We start from the raw sequence: 15,471 nt of genomic DNA on the forward strand, positions 1-15,471 counted from the left end.
GGCGGGTAATCCAAGATTTTGGATGGCGTAACAGGCCAGTAACATTTCCGTCGGATGTAACTTTTTCGGGTACATTAGCCGTAAAGGAGGTGATAGGCCAGTAAAAAGTTACATTTGACGGACCTGTCACGGGTTTTTTTTGCCCTGTTACAGGCCAGAACATTGTGCTTTGCCCGCCGTGAGAAATGCATTGTGGTCATTATTGTCTAAGTACGTGCGATGCGTCTACATTCGTGATTGTGCCAGTGTATTATGATGATAGCGGTCAGAATCGTGCAACAACAAGTCATGCAAAGCGAGAGAGGACGGAGAGTATGAGTAGGGTACCTATGGTGGGGGTTATATTAGCGCTACAGCAGTTGTGAACGCGCGTTGCGCTCCAGGTTCGACGTGGCAAGATATTACGGAGAAGCATAGGAAGGGGGACCTGTTGTCTATTTAGCTCATGACAGGGTGATCGATTATGATAATCACTCACCAGAGCGAGAGGAGTTCTGCAGAGCGGTGATGAGAGCGACCTTGTCCTCGTCACCAAGGCTGTCGATGAGGCGGACGAGACCGTCAACGGTGGCCTTCTTGTCCTCGTTCGCGAGCTCGAGCATGCGGCGCGCGAGATGGTCCGCCTTCAGTTGGGCGATGGTGTTCGTCAGATCGAGCTTCTCGAGGGCCTCTGCGATGATGCGGGGGTCGGTGACATCCTCGATGCCGGCGATCGACTCCAGGAGGTGAACTCGGTAGTCGTGCGTAGACTCCGGACTGGCCTCCTCGAGCTGCGTCAGGGCGGCGGAACGTGCCACTTTGGCCCGAACCGCCCAGTAGAACCGCCTACGTGCGTCCTTCCAGACCATCGATTTCGCGCAGCCCTTGGCTTCCATACGACCAGTACGGCTGTGTAAAACCTCATCAGTATCGTACGGACGAACAAACGCGAAGAGACTTACTCGTGAAGGTCGGCGTACAAGAGGGCAATCTGCTTGTAGGTCGGCTGCAAGAGGGTTTCGCGCTTGGCCAGCGCGTCGGTGGCAGCGGCGCGCTCCTCGGGAGTCTTTGAGGTATCCGTGCTGTCCTTCTTCAGGGCGGCGTACGTCGCATCAAGGCGCTCCATGAGCTTGAGGATCTTGTCCCGACGCATCTTGATTTCGATGATACCCTCCGGCTCGAGCACACCCGCGCGCGCCTCAACATCCGCGTACATATTCATCTGTGCCGAGTTGATCGAGGGGTCGAGCACGACCCACGCGCCACCACGAAGCTCGCCATGGGGAACGATGTAGACGAACACAGGCTGCTTGTAGCTCGAGAGGCCATCGACGATCTTCGAGCCCTGCTTGAGGATCTCGTCGTACATGTCCTGCTGGCCGCCAGAGAACCCACGCCAGTTCGCGAAGATGATGAGCGGGAGACCCTCACGGTTGAAGTCGAAGATCGCTTGGGCGGTCTTGTACGCCGAGTTGGGGTACCACACCTGACCGGCCTCCATAATGCGCTGCTCGAACGACGAGGGGTTGGCGGGGTCAGCGGGGACGATGCGCTCGACAGTCCGCGTCTCGACCGCGATGACACCCATTGGGATACCGCCGAGGCGTGCACGGCCGACGACAACGGTCTGTGCCCAGCCACTGAGCGTCTCCTGGAAGGAACCACGGTCGAAGAATCCGGAGTACCACTCAGACGACGTCTCGTCCTTCTTGCCCTCGATGAACCAACGCGGGTCGTAAGGGCCCTTGGGCGGGACGTACCCAATCTCGCGGTCCCAAGGATCAGCGAGGTCGAGGATGGGTAGAGGAGCACCCTTGTACTCGGGGACGTAAGACAGCCAGTCGAGGATGTGAGTGGCGCCCTCCAAATCGCTGCTGGCAGTGAGGTGGGAGACACCGTTCTTGTGCATGATCTGGGTACCACCGAGCTGCAAGTTGGAGGTGTAGACCTCGCGACCGAGTACCTTGTTGAGGGCAGGGGCACCGGTGAGAATGATGGGCTGGCCCTCAACCTGGACCGCACGCTCTCCAAGGCGGACAAGGTAGGCACCGATACCGACTGACCGAGCAGTGACGAGGGTGATGGTGAAGATGTCGTCGTACGCACGAGAGGTCTCGCCAGCGATGAGACCAGAGCCTTTCAAGCACTCGACACCGAGACCGTCCTGAAGACCGATGATATCCGTGATCTTGTGGCGGAGCTCGCCGTGTTCCTCGATCTCGACGGTGTGAATTGCAGCGGCAGCCTTCTCCTGGACCTTGAGGAAGTTCTCGTGAGTGAGGTAGAGGTATTCGATACCCTTCTCGGGGTGTTCGGCATCGTTCCATGAAACAGAGAACAGGTTCATGACCTCCTCAGCGAGACCGATACGGGCACCGGAGTTGGCGGAGAGGTAGATGCGAGGAAGACCTTGCTCACGCGCGTACTGCGAGCACAGGTAGAAGAATTGATCCTCGGCAGGTCCAAAGGAGCCGATCTTGAACGTGATGTCGTTCGCGATGACTACAGCACGGCGACCATCAGGGCACTCGGGTGTCCTGAGCGTGAACACCCATCCAACCATGCCGACGGTGTTGTTGCCCGGAGCGCGGTCGACTTCATGGAGTTGATCGTGCTCGTCGAGAATGAGCTCCTTGGACTCGAAGATCTTCTTGGGCAAGGCCAGGCTCGGGTTGACGGCGCGAGTCTTAGCCCAGACGTTACTGAGCGCCTTCGAAAAGAGGTCAGGGAAGTCGTAAACGTAGGTGGTACCAATCAGGTGCGCTTGGTAACGCTTGGGCTGGAGCGACTCCTTCGTTGGGTATGCTTGGTGGACAGGCTGGAGGTGGAGAGGACCCTTCTCGCCAATAGACTTGAGGATCGTCGTGCCCTTGTCGGTAGTGATCTCCTGGTACCCGTGGTAGTTGACGATGAAGCCAGAAACGTTCTCGATGACGCAGCGAATAGGCGTGACGTTGCCCTCCGAGTCTTCAAGGACGATACGGATCTCAGAACCCGTGACATGGAGACGCCAGAGCCGCTTGCCGTGACGCTCGATGAAGCCGGAGATGGCCTCGAGCACGTCCTCGTACGTGACGGGGAGGTTGTAGATGAAGTTCATGAAGATGTGATTGCAGTCAGCCTTGCGATGCTGGGCGGATACGACCTCAAGAGCGTCCAGGATCGTGGTGACGAGACGGTCGGTCTCAGAGATGAGGTATTGAGCAGTATTCATGCTACCGCGGACACGACCGGGGCGGACGAGGGCGCGGATGAAGAAGCGATTGTCGAGCTGGTTCTCCCGAGCGACAGCGTGGTAGATATGTAGCTGCTTGCTCTCGGTGAAGCAGGGAGTGAGGTTGTAGTGGGAGAGGCGGCTAAGCTCGAGCTGGAAGGCGAGGGCGGGCTCGATGTGACGGATGGCCTGCTCTTCGCTCCAAGACCCGGACATCTCCCGAAGGGTATAGTAGACAGGGTATTGGCCGGGGCGGCAGATGAGGATAGAGACACGACGGACACCACGGCGAGTGAGAACCTCCCTGTGGCTATTGACAAGCTCGACGATCTTCTCATACCACGCGTCATCAGACATGTCGTCCGCCTCGTTGAAGATTCGCAGGGCCATGTTCAACACGTTGGGAGGCTGGTTGTTGGCGCCATAGCGTTGCTGGTACTCAACGGGATCAAAGATGGGAAGCGTTGCAGCGACCTTGTCGAAACCGTGCCTGAGAGCCTCGAGGTTGGGGAAGGAAGCGATGGCACCCGTACGGAGAGGCTGCTTCTGGTGGGTGTTGATCATGTACGTGAGATCGCTGACAGACGCCTGCCTGCGAGGAGGCTCACTACAAGACATGGTCAGCAGCTGCTTCAACACGGACTCATCCGAGGCTACTCACTCTCGTCCGAGGCGAGGCGTAGACGGCGGGGAGGGAGACTGGCCAAGGTTGAACCGCCATGTCATCACGTTCGGCGCTTCACCATTGTCCATACCATCACCCTCCTCGTAGTCGACGGAAAGCACAGTGTAAGCCTTGTACGCACGCCTGATGTAGACCTCCAGAGCAGCTACATAGAGTTCATCGTCAGCATACTGGTAGTGTGCGCGCACAAATTGACCCACCGTGGATAACTTCCTGCTCAGAGTAGTTCCAGAACGTCGGAAGCACGTCGTAAACCGTGTACCTCGAGTCGACTAGCTCTCTCAAGACGTCCATCGACGGTGTCCTTAAGGACGATAGTGTCAGAACAAAGGCCACATGATGAAACAAACAAAAATACCTCGCGACAGAACCAGGCTCGCCGTAATAACTGTTCGTGACAGATGACTTCAGGATGGCCTCCATCTGCGCCCGGCGCTCCTCATAAGAGGGCATCTGGCAAGAGATAAGGACCTCCCGAGCCTTGAGAGAGACCTGGGTAGACGACCTGCACATGGTCAACGTAACGTACTATGTGACAACAGGGGACGACAAACCTAGCCTCAAGAGCGGCGAGGCCCTGCAACACCTGGTACAGACGCGTATCGGGGTCTGTCACAGTTAAGCCGCTGTTCTTGACATGCTCGAGGATGGCCATAACAAGGCGACCCTTCCTCTGGGCCATGATGTGGCTGAGCACGAGGGCGACGACTTTGTCGAGGTCGTCTTTGTGCTGCTCACGGAGTGTCAAGACACGAGCCTCAATGCTGCCGCCGAAGAGCTTCTCCGTCTCCTCATAGCGAGCGAGCAAGCCCGCGATGACGTCGGTCTCGTGCGCCTTGAGACCGCCCTGGTAGCGCTCAACAGCCGAGAGGAGTGTCGAGAGCTGTGTGCGCAACATAGCGCGATCCTGCGGGCGGATGTTGTCCTCCATGAAGTGGTCGATGAGCTTCTTGATACGCAAGGCTGGGAACTCGGCGCCCTCGCCCTTGCTCTTCGCCAAGTCAATCGCAGAGCGGATGCTCTCCTCGAGCTTCGCTGGCATACGGCCAGACAGCGTCGACATAATGGCGGTGACCTCAGAGAACGGAAGCTCGGGGTTCTGCAGGACGGCGATGAGGTCCTTGAGTGTAGATGCCATGACGGCCAGGTTGTCGTAACCATCCAGAATGTTGTTGAGAATATTGAGGTAGTAGGACAAGCGCTGGTGGGGCTTGTTGCCGACGACGTTCGGCGTGCCCATAGAAGGAAGGAGACCTTCGAAGGGCTTTGCGTGCTTTACGCGCGCAGGGTCGTCCAGCGTGAGGATACCAAGGATGTCACCAGGCTCGAGGCTGACGCCAGGCTGCTTGACGAATTGGACGATACCGTCCTCAGAGGCAACGAGCGGCATGTACATCTTCATGACCTAGAGACAAGGAGAGTGATAAGTGGGCAACTCATGTTTTTCAAACGCGGCGTACGTACCTCAATCTCAGCGTACTGCTCGCCAGCGTTGATGTGGTCGCCGCTCTCGACAAGGAACCGGACGAGCTTCCCGGGACTCGGGCTGCGAAGCTGGGTAGGGTCGTTCTCCTGCTCGATCAAGCACGTCTTCGAATCGACCATCACACGCAACGCGCCCACTTCCTCTCTCCAGTAGACAGAATGGCTCTTGCCGTCAAGCAGAACCAAGAGGCCGCCATCAGCCAAGCCTCGCGCTCCAACCAACGTCCGACCACCATTCAGGTAGAGTGTCCAGAGCGTGGGGGAAGAGCGCGTGGCTGTGAAGGAGTACCGGACGTTGTCGTAGATGAAGTCGACCCCGAAGACAGTCTTGAGCACGTCGCGAGAAGGCACTTGACCCTTGTCGAGGATGCGCTTGTACTCGCTCCAGCACGCTTCGGAAGCGAGGTAAGCCTTCGTCACAGCACCGCAGATGACAGCAAGGGTGGTGTCAGGACGCTCGGCGGTCAGCTTGTCGCTGATGAGGGAGTCGAGCCAGCCAGTAGTGATAGTGTTCTCTTCGAACGCCTGGAGCTGCAGAAGTTTGATGAGATACTCGACGGTCGTTCGGAAGTCACCGCGGATGCTGAGTTCCTTCAGGGCGACGACCATGTTCTTCCTGGACTCCCCGCGGTCCTCGCCGTATGCGAAGATGTGACCGAATTGAGAGTCAGCGAACTCGTGCAGACCACCGGCACTGCCAACAGAGAAGTAGCCCCAGACATTGGTGTTCGAACGGAAGTTGAGCTCCTGCAGCGAACCGGAGGACGGTTTGAAGCCCGCATCAGGGTTCTCGGCAGTAATACGGACAGCGATGACGTGGCCCTTGGGACGAGGCTTGCGCTGAAGTTTGCTTGCTGCAGGATCAACCATGTCAAAGTCGATCTCAGAGGTACCGTTGTGTGCGACACCGTAGAGCTGGCGAATGTGGCGAATGCGATGGAGTGGGATACCCATAGCAACCTGCAGCTGAGCAGCGGGAAGGTTCACTCCAGACACCATCTCTGTTGTGGGATGCTCAACCTGGAGACGCGGGTTGAGCTCGAGGAAGTAGAAGACGTCCTCCGCGTGGCTGTAGAGGTCTGAGAGGATTCAATCACCATGCATACTGGTGGAAGGAGATTATCGACTCACATTCAACGGTACCCGCACTAACATAGCCTACGAGCTTTGCTAGTCGAACGGCCGCACGCTCCATCTTCTCGAAGGTATCGGGGTTTGCGATGGTGACCGGTGCCTCCTCGATGATCTTCTGGTGCCGTCGCTGCACTGAACAATCTCGGCCGAAGAGCGAAATTGCGTTTCCGTACTGATCTGCTAGCAACTGGACCTCCAAATGACGAGCCTGACCGGCAAGCTTCATGATGAAGATGGGAGAACCTACGTGATGCCGAGTCAGACGTGATCAATCATGTCAGGAAAAGACCGCACGCACCAGGGATCTCTCCAGCGACGGCCTGGAACGCGTTCTTGAAGGCGTCCGCAGACTCAACCTTCCGGATACCCTTGCCTCCACCACCCTCCGAGGCTTTGATCATGACGGGAAAGCCGATCTCCTCAGCCCTGACCAGACCTTCCTCCACCGTAGTTACGCATGCGGCCTGGTACACGTCGTCGGGCACAACTACGAAGCCCTGATCTGAGAGTGCAGTCTTCGTGATACCGGTACCAGACCAAGCCATGGTAGGGACCTCAGCGCTCTGCGCGACGATCGTACTGGAAATCTTGTCGCCTAGACTGCGCATGGCACTACCAGGAGGCCCGATGAAGACAATCTTGTTCGCAGCGAGAGTCTCGGGGAGCCTTGGGTTCTCCGACGCGTGACCCCAACCTGCCCAAACGGCATGCACACCGGCGCGCTCAGCGACGTCGACGATGAGATCGACGTTGGCATAGTTGTTGTTGTTTGAGCCTCCCGGCACCTCAACATACCGATCTGCCATCCTAATGTACTCTGCGTTGACCTTCAAGTCCTCTGGGGTAGCCATGACGGTGAACTCGACAGCACGCTCCGTGCCGAAGGTTTCGTAGCTCCATTGTCGGATAGAGCGAATCTCCTTGACGGCAGCGATACCTACAGCAAGGTCAGTAGGGCCCGGCGCGAGACATGATCGAGCTAACCATTGTTCGCAATGAGGACCTGAAAGAAGGCTAGTCAGTACTCAACACGTACAGATTGTACCAAGGAAAAGAACGCGAAGCAGCACGTGGAGAGATCCTCATGTGCAAACGCGTGCATAAATCTGGGCCAGAACGCGAAGAATCGATTGGGGACGCGCATATAGCCGGTGCACGCGCAATCCGCGCGTTTGCCGCACCGAACGTCGTGAACGAGAGGTTGTTCGACGTCCACGGTGAAGGGAGAGCGAGTTCACTGCGACCCATCTCTCGGGACGCGTGACACGCGCGACGCGTCTTTCGCATCACCATTACTTTCTGCGCGACCAATTCCCTCCGCTCCCTCCCGCACCGCGCAAAGCCATTCATCCTCGACGCAGCGACGCAACTCACCTTTGTGATGACTGTATGTCCTCCATGCTGCTTCACGAAGTCGGTGACTGGCCCGGAAGGAGCCTTTTCGAGAGTGTTGCCGCCTGTGATCGCCGTCACGCTCCGTTCCAACGCTGGTGCTGCTCGGCACGACTCACCAATGAAGTGGGCAACTCGAGAGTGGTCGTAAGTGGACATGACTGGAGGAAGAGATAGGAAGAGACAGCAGCGGGGGCGAAGGAGAGGAAGAAAGCGGATGGAGCAGCTTAAAGCGTCCTCGCAGATGACGGACAGGCTGCATCCCCAACATATTGCAGCATTACGTAATGGCGCTATGGGGATTCTACATTGGACGGACGTCAAAAACTCTCTCGATCGGCGCCCTCTGCAGCCCCCAAAACTCCAGAACGGACACGTCGGCTCAATACGCGCGGCCGTCCGCGGACGTCGGCCAATAAGTGGAACTGTATCTACCGCCAATTGCATGACGCATCGAGGTCATCTCACAGTTGCCTTACAGAAATATGTATCACGAACGACGGCTATGACCAGCACACACGGATAATATGGTACAATGCAGGTGCGCATGCAATCATGGGGCATGTCATAGTATTTGCGATACATGAGCGTATAACAGCAATGCCAACAACGAAATGGGACAGGGAACGACGCTTAGATGTTGGAAGGGTAAAGCATCTGCATTGTTGAGGCATCGGTCAGCGAACATTCCTCGGAGCGAACCTGACTGGATACGTACCACCCGGACGCTCGCGCCGAACGCGTGTGGGGGCAAGTTCGAACGGAACTTCCCTTTTACGACACCAGAGTTGCCATGAGGGCGGGTGACACGGCTTAACAGATTGGCAAGAATCAGTACACAGACAGGTAGCAGGATGGACGAGTACTCACCCCCAGATGACGCGAACCTTCGAACCCTGGATCTCCCGCTTGGCCCGGTAGACATATGCGACACGCTGCACGCGCGTACGACAATACGATGAGCACACCAACTCTGATGTGCAACTGTATTGTACGCACCTTGCCAAGGTAGAATTGGGCCTCCTCCTTGTTTGAAACGCCCTCAATCTGGAGGAGGGAGGTGTTGGGACGGGTGTTGCGCTTGGCGCGCTTGTGGCCGAGGACGCGACCCTTTGAGTAAAGTCTACAGCACCATCGCATGAGCCAGTCTGTCCACAGAGCCGCAAAACAAGATGCCAGAGAGAGCGTGAGGGGGTCCAACTGGAGTCGAATATCTTGCAGAGGTTCCCAAGTCAGAGCGCCGTCATCCAATCCTCCTGACCCGCATCCAGCCCATCCCTCGCCTGTTTTGCCTCCTCAAACCCCTCAAATCCACGCAGAACAGCATCATGCAGCACAGAAGCATAGTCTCACCTTGTGGAGCCCATTGTTTCGTCGGTCGGCCGGTGTCGAGTGTCGTGGACTTGCTGGGGATGCTTGCGGACGGGCAGACTTCTTGCCAGCGCCTGCGACCGGCAGTCACCGGAGAGGCGCCTATGCTCAGCGTGGGAACGTGGACTTTGCACAAAACTTGTCTGATTTCCCCTTGTCTGCCTTTCCTTACCACCGACGCAGCGAGCAGCGCTGCACTCAGTCGTCGGCGACACTTGACTCGACGTCGCGAGTAACGGAGCGGTGGAAGAGCGAACATCCTCGGGGTGCGGTCCGCTATCTTCGTAAGTAGCCAGTCGCATTTTGCTCGTACAAGTCATGTACTTCTTGCACGAGCTCGAACCGCAGGAAATAGACTTCTCCTCTGCAACCGGTCATTGAAATACTACGGTGCCAATAAAGCCGATTTGTGCTCAATTCCATCCTGATCCGACGTGACTCGTACGGTACTCACTACAGCCAGCACATCCTAAGCGTACTCTACCACGGTCCACCATGTTCGTGCGCGGTATCCCCGCCGTCTGGAAGCGGTTCTCGTCCTCTTCTTCTACGACGACCATCGTCACGAAGGCGATCCCCTCAAAAACTCATCTCCATGCGCCTCTGCCCGACTCCACCTTTCCAAAGGGCTACGTCCTGACGGGCCTGCACTGCGGTGTCAAGAAGAAGCCTGAGCTCCTTGATCTTGCGGTCATTCTATCCACCTCTTCCCGTCCGACCAGCGCAGCGGCGTGCTTCACCCGCAACGCGTTCAAAGCAGCCCCTGTCGTAGTCTCGCAGGAAGTCCTCCAACGTAACAATGGCCGAGCGCGTGCGGTGGTCGTGAACAGCGGGTGCGCGAATGCCGTCACTGGAAAGCAGGGGATGGAGGATGCGTGGGCAATGGTACGCGCCACGGACACTCTTCTCCCCGACCCCCAGTCCTCCAGCGAGACCCTCGTCATGTCCACCGGCGTCATCGGCCAGAATCTCCCCATTACCAAAATCCTAGAGGGCATCCGCTCGCAGGTCCCCTCCGGCTCCCGCACGCTCGGCTCGACCTTCGAGGCATGGGAGCGCGCCGCTCGCGCGTTCATGACCACGGACACGTTCCCGAAGCTGCGCGCACGCAGGTTCGAGATCAACGGCAAGCAGTATCATCTAGCAGGCATGGACAAGGGCGCAGGCATGATCCATCCCGACATGGGTCCTCCGAGCGGACAACTGCACGCCACGCTCCTTGGATGCATCCTCACCGACGCGGCCATCTCTCCTCGCAGTCTGCAATCGGCACTGACGTACGCGGTAGACCGAAGCTTCAACTCGATCAGTGTTGACGGCGATATGTCTACGAACGATACGATCATCGTCCTGGCTAACGGCGCGGCTGCTGACTCTAAGGAGCCGGAGATCGACGAGGAACGCGATCCCCTGGCGTACGAGGCGTTCAAGCAGGAGCTCACGTCCTTCGCTGCCGATCTCGCCCAGCTCGTCGTACGCGATGGAGAGGGGGCGACGAAGTTTGTTACCGTGACCGTGGAAGGTGCTCCGACGTACAAGGACGCCCATGCTGTGGCATCGCGCATCTCAACATCTGCACTCGTCAAAACCGCACTCTTTGGAGAGGACGCGAAGTGAGTCAAGTTCCCTGTCACAGCTTGGATGATTATATTGACGCCTCGCGCTTCCCAGCTGGGGCCGCGTCCTTGCCGCTACCGGATCTATTCCCCTCTCCGAGCCCATCGTGCCGTCCCGCGTGAACGTCTCATTCATCCCGACCGATGGCACTGCGCCCCTCCCTCTTCTCGTGCACGGCGAGCCCGAAAAGGTTGACGAGGCGCGTGCGAAGGATATCATCAGCCAGGAAGACCTGGAAATCAAGGTTGAGCTCGGCCTCGGCTCGGAGAGCGCAAAGTACTGGACATGCGACTTCAGCTATGTGAGTATCTCTTGCAAGTAGGTTTGAAACGAGCTCACGAATGACCTGACCTAGGAATACGTGCGGATTAATGGAGACTACAGGACGTAATTAGGAGGTGATCATACAGGAGGAGACAGAGACTATAAGCACCAACTTCCTCTATGTATCATGTATCGGCTCTTCGCCCGATCTAGGAGGTACGAATCATCTATCAAATTGCAACATCCTATCGTTCTCCAGCTATAGCAAGGCTTGTTGATGTTGAAACATACCCACCCATGGCCATCTGCTAGACCATTCACACCCACTGGGGGTGCAAAGCGCAACGCCCGGACGCGATGTCGCATGTCGTCCTCCTCCGACGCCCGACTCGGAGGCGCTAGTACGAATCTCTGCAAGTGAGCAAACCACAGAGCGAGTACTATTTCGTAGATTACGGTGGTGGCGAAAACAAAAAAGACATGTGAGTGTCCGAGATAACAAGGCACAGGATTATGCATGCGGGGCCGGTCGTCAATGCTAAGGTTGGTCGTGAGGGCAGTAGAATGCGCAGGGGATGAATGGTACGCGATGGGGACGGGGAGAGAACGGCAGCGAATGGGTACCTATGCGAAAGACTTTCTAGATGGTTGAGAACACAACAGGCGACGAAAGGAACAGGGATATGCGCGGATGGGGGGAGAAATACACGTGTAAAGGAAGGGGTAAAGAGCAGGGCGGTAGTCCAATACCAATATGTATGGACACACGAAGAAAGTACCTAGGCAAAAAAAATGTACACGGGAAGAAGATCCGGCCCACCTAACCAAGGAGCGGGAATACTCATAATTCCTTTCTTCGCTGCTGTTGCTGCTGCCACACCGCAAGTGGAACGTCCTCATCCTCGCTCGACTGCCTTGCAGGAACCGCATGCGCGCTCATAACCTTCTTCACTTTCCCGTTCATGGGGGCCATCGGCTGCGAAGGGGTCGCCGTCGCCGATAGCGACCGTCCAGGAGATCTCCCGCCGCCTAAGTTCGGTAGCTGGGGTTGCTTCTCCTGCGCAGGCGTGTACCGGTTGTTGGGCGGTGATCGTGGACGTCGTGAACCAGGAGTCGAAGGAGAGGTCGGTGGCGACTGTCGAGGTGGCGATGCCGTGGATGATCTATTGACGGGTACACCAGACTGGGAGACCCATCCTTGCTCAACAGCAACGGGAGGCATTGCACCCGGAGGGAGCTGGGGAGCACCCGTAGCGACGAGGGGATACTGCTGCGCAGGAAGTTGCGATGGCTCCGCAACGTCGTAATACTGGCTGTTCGCGCTTCCTGGTGAAGTCGGGTTCCCCGGCTGCGGCTGAACGAGCTGTACCGAATACTGTGATGATTGGGGCGGTGGTGAACGATGTGGTGAGTTCATGGGTGGTGGTGCCGCGGACGATGTCCGGACAGGCGGGCCGCCGTTGGGCTGCCCATACCCACCATAGCCTTGCTCCATCGCTCGGTGCTGCATCTCGTATTGTGGACCCCGCACGGGAGTCTCTGCTCTGCGAGAAGGCGATCCGCTAGGTGCAGGTTTCGTCAAGCTGCCCCGTCGTTGACCCTCCTTCTTCTCCTGCTTCTCGCGCTCCTTCTCGGCCTTCTCCCTTTCTTCCTGCTCCCGCCTCTCCTTATCCGCTCGCTCTTTCTCGGATGATGCCGCACCTGCGCCACCAGCCTGCGCACCTGCGGCCCCGGCGTTTGCGTTCTGGCCCTGAGCTTGGCCCGCTTGGCCATTTTGTCCAGTCTTGTTGATGACGCCAAGGTACCAGAACATCAGATTGCTGATGAGAACCTGCTCATATAGAGGCCGACGGGGGTTCGCAAGCTTGATGTGGCTGAGACGGTAGATGGCGCGTTCGACATGGATGGGGTAGCGCGCATAGGTGCCCAGTTGCGGAGACGGGGGAGGGACGTAATTCTTCGAGGACTTGGACGCCCCTAACAGAGCCGCTGCGGCCTCGCGACCCACCGCGTTCGAGGTGACCGATTGTGGCTCCTCCTGCTTCTTCTTCGACCCAAACAACGACCCGAAGAAGCCGGCATCCTTCTCTTTTTCACGCTCGTGGCCCTTCTCCTTATGATGCTTCTTCCCACCCTTGTCGCCGCCCCATTTGCCGAACAGTCCCTTCTTGTCCTTGTCACGTCGATGGTGCTCATGATGGCTGGGTGATGTAGGTTGATAAAGTGGCGTGCCCTGGAGGGAAGGACGCTGCTGATGGAAGCTCTCTGACGTAGGAGGTGATGTTGTGAGGTCGGGGGCCGAGGGAGTGGAGGGAGAGGGTGTACGCTGGGGTATAGGAGAATCGGTGGACGGAGGGGAGAGAGCTCGCTGGGGTTGAGGGTGCTGGAGAATTGGACCAGTTGTGGGCGTGGGCGTAGGCGATGGTTCGGGTTCCTCGACGAGAGGGGTGGTATCCGGCACGAGACTAGTCACGATGTCAGGGCTTCTCGACAGCGGGGGAGCTTCAATAGTAGGGACATCGCGCTCAGTCTCTTCCTGTACATACGCATCGTAGATGGCGGATTCTACGCTGTATGACTCGGGTCTAGGGAGTGGCGGCACGGCGGGTACGTCCTCGCCCGCTTTGGGCACACGACGTATGGTATCAACGTCACCGTGGTCGCTGGAAGACAGATCGCTGGAGGAGCGAGGTTCCATGGTCGCGGCGCGTCCAATTGACTTCCGCCGACTGCGACCAGTGAAGCGATGCGGGCCTTCTCCTGTACCAAGCTTACGAATCTTTGTCCTAGCCGTACGACGGAGAGCCTGGCCGGGACGGGGGATGACAATGGGAGAATCGACGTCTTCTCCTGGATCTCTGAGATCATCCATTTGGTCGATCACTGCAATGTCAAAGTCGGCAATGCACGACGAGACAGCATCGCAGAAGTGACGCACCAGAGGGAGCAATATTCAAGCTAAGGCTTCGCCTAAGGACGCTACGCAACTTCGAGGGATCGTCACTCTTAGAGGCCTCCTCTGCAAGCTCCTCTAGCTTCTGCAGGTCGTTGATTGTCAACTGGGGGAGAGGGGGAACGTAGCTCGACCGATTCCGCCGAAGAGGTACGACGTGTTCCTCATGCTCGCCTACACCATCGTTGGCAGATGGCTTGTACTGCCTGCTCAGCATTGACCGCTTCCTCCCCAGGGCCGAGGATCCCACCGAGTTCGACCGTCCCGGGGAGGCTGCTGGGGCACCATCGGGAGCAGCCCGCGAGTGCTCCTGGAGAAACTCCTTGAACTCCTTCGGTGCAAGCTCCGGGTGAATACGTGCGGGTACCCAGAAGAGACTGAAAGGATCGTCGTGGGCTGCGGCGGAGCTGGACTCGGAATGACTGTCGTGCGAGCTGCCGCTTGAGTCGTCCGTTGGGGACCAGTAGGCCGCTTCACGAGACGAGTCGCTGGGGAGATCGGGGTCGAGGACGAGGGAGCCGGGGCCGCCCTGTGCGGTGGACCGCCGCCTGATGTCACGGAGAGCTTCGACCTCGCGTTGTATCTCGAGTTCAGAGGGCTGCATGGCGAGCGAGCTGGTGCAGACTAGTGAAGAAGGGAGAGCGCACGCGCAGCGCACGACAGGGCCTTGACGTCGTGGCGATCGTTGTGGAGAAAGTCGAGATGGACGGCGAGCACGAGATGGAGGACAGACTGTCTGAGTATGCAAGGCCTACTAGCCTTCCCTGGCCCGGCCCTCCGGCCGTCGGCACCAGTTCAGTCTCCGCCTACACTCCTCCCCTTTCAATTGCATCGCCGATTTGACTGGGCGCACCCACGGGCCTCCAGCACTGTGAGTACATGTGTACCACCAACTCTCTCATCATCGCAGAAGCTTCACATTGTCGTCGTCCAATTTTCTGGACACGCCAAAGAGAAGATGCGCCAGTGCCAGGTGGCAGCGCTACTGTACGGCTAAGTCCGCAGGGCGCAAGGTACAGGGTAAGGTACAACGCCCCGAAATACACATATGCATGTCAGCTCGAACGGATCACATTTAGTAAACACGCCCATGTCATCGCCTCTGTGGCAACGAAGCTGCGCCGCCCATTCCAGAGCGTAAAATGACTACATACATGTACAGGAGCGTTTACGACGTCAAGGTGGAATATTGTCGGCTGTCTAGAATAACCTTGCATCACCCAAGCTCGAGCATGAATAAATAGATAGGCCTACGAACGTCTACCTGTAGTGCATGGAATATGAACGTTGAAGGACAGAACCTCACACTAGCAATAGAACGCGGGCAGGACCTATACCGGGTCTACAAAGCCCTCTTGTCGGCTGTGAGTACCTCTG

General features: G+C 57.6%; 5 protein-coding genes across 5 annotated transcripts; 1 reads left to right on the plus strand and 4 right to left on the minus strand.

The window, feature by feature from the left end:
* Positions 1–171: 171 nt before the first annotated feature.
* Positions 172–8,119, minus strand: L226DRAFT_483829 (acetyl CoA carboxylase). The gene is made up of 13 exons (XM_067677030.1): positions 8,009–8,119; positions 7,872–7,954; positions 7,482–7,500; positions 6,796–7,434; positions 6,495–6,740; positions 5,343–6,442; positions 4,433–5,283; positions 4,237–4,383; positions 4,079–4,182; positions 3,855–4,023; positions 942–3,800; positions 479–888; positions 172–427 (listed from the first exon to the last, which is right to left on the minus strand). The coding sequence occupies exons 1-13, from the start codon at positions 8,046–8,048 to the stop codon at positions 402–404; spliced, it is 6,693 nt and encodes a 2,230-aa protein (XP_067536791.1). The 5' UTR covers positions 8,049–8,119; the 3' UTR covers positions 172–401.
* Positions 8,120–8,447: 328 nt separating this feature from the next.
* Positions 8,448–9,297, minus strand: L226DRAFT_533331 (60S ribosomal protein eL33). The gene is made up of 4 exons (XM_067680435.1): positions 8,889–9,297; positions 8,760–8,824; positions 8,608–8,701; positions 8,448–8,546 (listed from the first exon to the last, which is right to left on the minus strand). Exons 1-4 carry the CDS (start codon positions 9,027–9,029, stop codon positions 8,523–8,525), a joined length of 324 nt encoding a protein of 107 aa, XP_067536792.1. The 5' UTR covers positions 9,030–9,297; the 3' UTR covers positions 8,448–8,522.
* A 458-nt stretch (positions 9,298–9,755) lies between these two features.
* L226DRAFT_569517 (arginine biosynthesis bifunctional protein ARG7) lies at positions 9,756–11,268 on the plus strand (the record flags this gene model as incomplete). The annotated part of the gene is made up of 3 exons (XM_067684321.1): positions 9,756–10,873; positions 10,932–11,178; positions 11,233–11,268. The coding sequence occupies 3 exons, from the start codon at positions 9,756–9,758 to the stop codon at positions 11,266–11,268; spliced, it is 1,401 nt and encodes a 466-aa protein (XP_067536793.1).
* L226DRAFT_370308 (uncharacterized protein) lies at positions 11,032–11,821 on the minus strand. Its single transcript, XM_067674300.1, has 2 exons — positions 11,224–11,821; positions 11,032–11,109 (listed from the first exon to the last, which is right to left on the minus strand). The coding sequence occupies exon 1, from the start codon at positions 11,658–11,660 to the stop codon at positions 11,301–11,303; it is 360 nt and encodes a 119-aa protein (XP_067536794.1). The 5' UTR covers positions 11,661–11,821; the 3' UTR covers positions 11,032–11,109; positions 11,224–11,300.
* L226DRAFT_611647 (uncharacterized protein) lies at positions 11,569–14,831 on the minus strand. Its single transcript, XM_067686299.1, has 2 exons — positions 14,080–14,831; positions 11,569–14,024 (listed from the first exon to the last, which is right to left on the minus strand). The coding sequence occupies exons 1-2, from the start codon at positions 14,696–14,698 to the stop codon at positions 11,983–11,985; spliced, it is 2,661 nt and encodes an 886-aa protein (XP_067536795.1). The 5' UTR covers positions 14,699–14,831; the 3' UTR covers positions 11,569–11,982.
* Positions 14,832–15,471: the final 640 nt, after the last annotated feature.

The sequence above is a fragment of the Lentinus tigrinus genome (genome assembly GCF_003813185.1).
Source record: "Lentinus tigrinus ALCF2SS1-7 unplaced genomic scaffold L226scaffold_8, whole genome shotgun sequence".
Classification (NCBI taxonomy): Eukaryota; Fungi; Basidiomycota; class Agaricomycetes; order Polyporales; family Polyporaceae; genus Lentinus; species Lentinus tigrinus.

Coding starts and splice junctions, on each gene's coding strand:
- L226DRAFT_533331 (XM_067680435.1), bottom strand. CDS start 9,029: ATGCGATGGTGCTGTAGACTTTACTCAAAGGGTCGCGTCCTCGGCCAC. Junction 8,702..8,759: donor AAGGTTCGCGTCATCTGGGG/GTGAGTACTCGT, acceptor CAATCTGTTAAG/CCGTGTCACCCGCCCTCATG. Junction 8,547..8,607: donor TCGGCGCGAGCGTCCGGGTG/GTACGTATCCAG, acceptor TCAACAATGCAG/ATGCTTTACCCTTCCAACAT.
- L226DRAFT_611647 (XM_067686299.1), bottom strand. CDS start 14,698: ATGCAGCCCTCTGAACTCGAGATACAACGCGAGGTCGAAGCTCTCCGT. Junction 14,025..14,079: donor CTTGAATATTGCTCCCTCTG/GTGCGTCACTTC, acceptor TTGACATTGCAG/TGATCGACCAAATGGATGAT.
- L226DRAFT_483829 (XM_067677030.1), bottom strand. CDS start 8,048: ATGTCCACTTACGACCACTCTCGAGTTGCCCACTTCATTG. Junction 5,284..5,342: donor AGCAGTACGCTGAGATTGAG/GTACGTACGCCG, acceptor CCTTGTCTCTAG/GTCATGAAGATGTACATGCC. Junction 4,183..4,236: donor GAGCCTGGTTCTGTCGCGAG/GTATTTTTGTTT, acceptor ATCGTCCTTAAG/GACACCGTCGATGGACGTCT.
- L226DRAFT_370308 (XM_067674300.1), bottom strand. CDS start 11,660: ATGCATAATCCTGTGCCTTGTTATCTCGGACACTCACATGTCTTTTTT.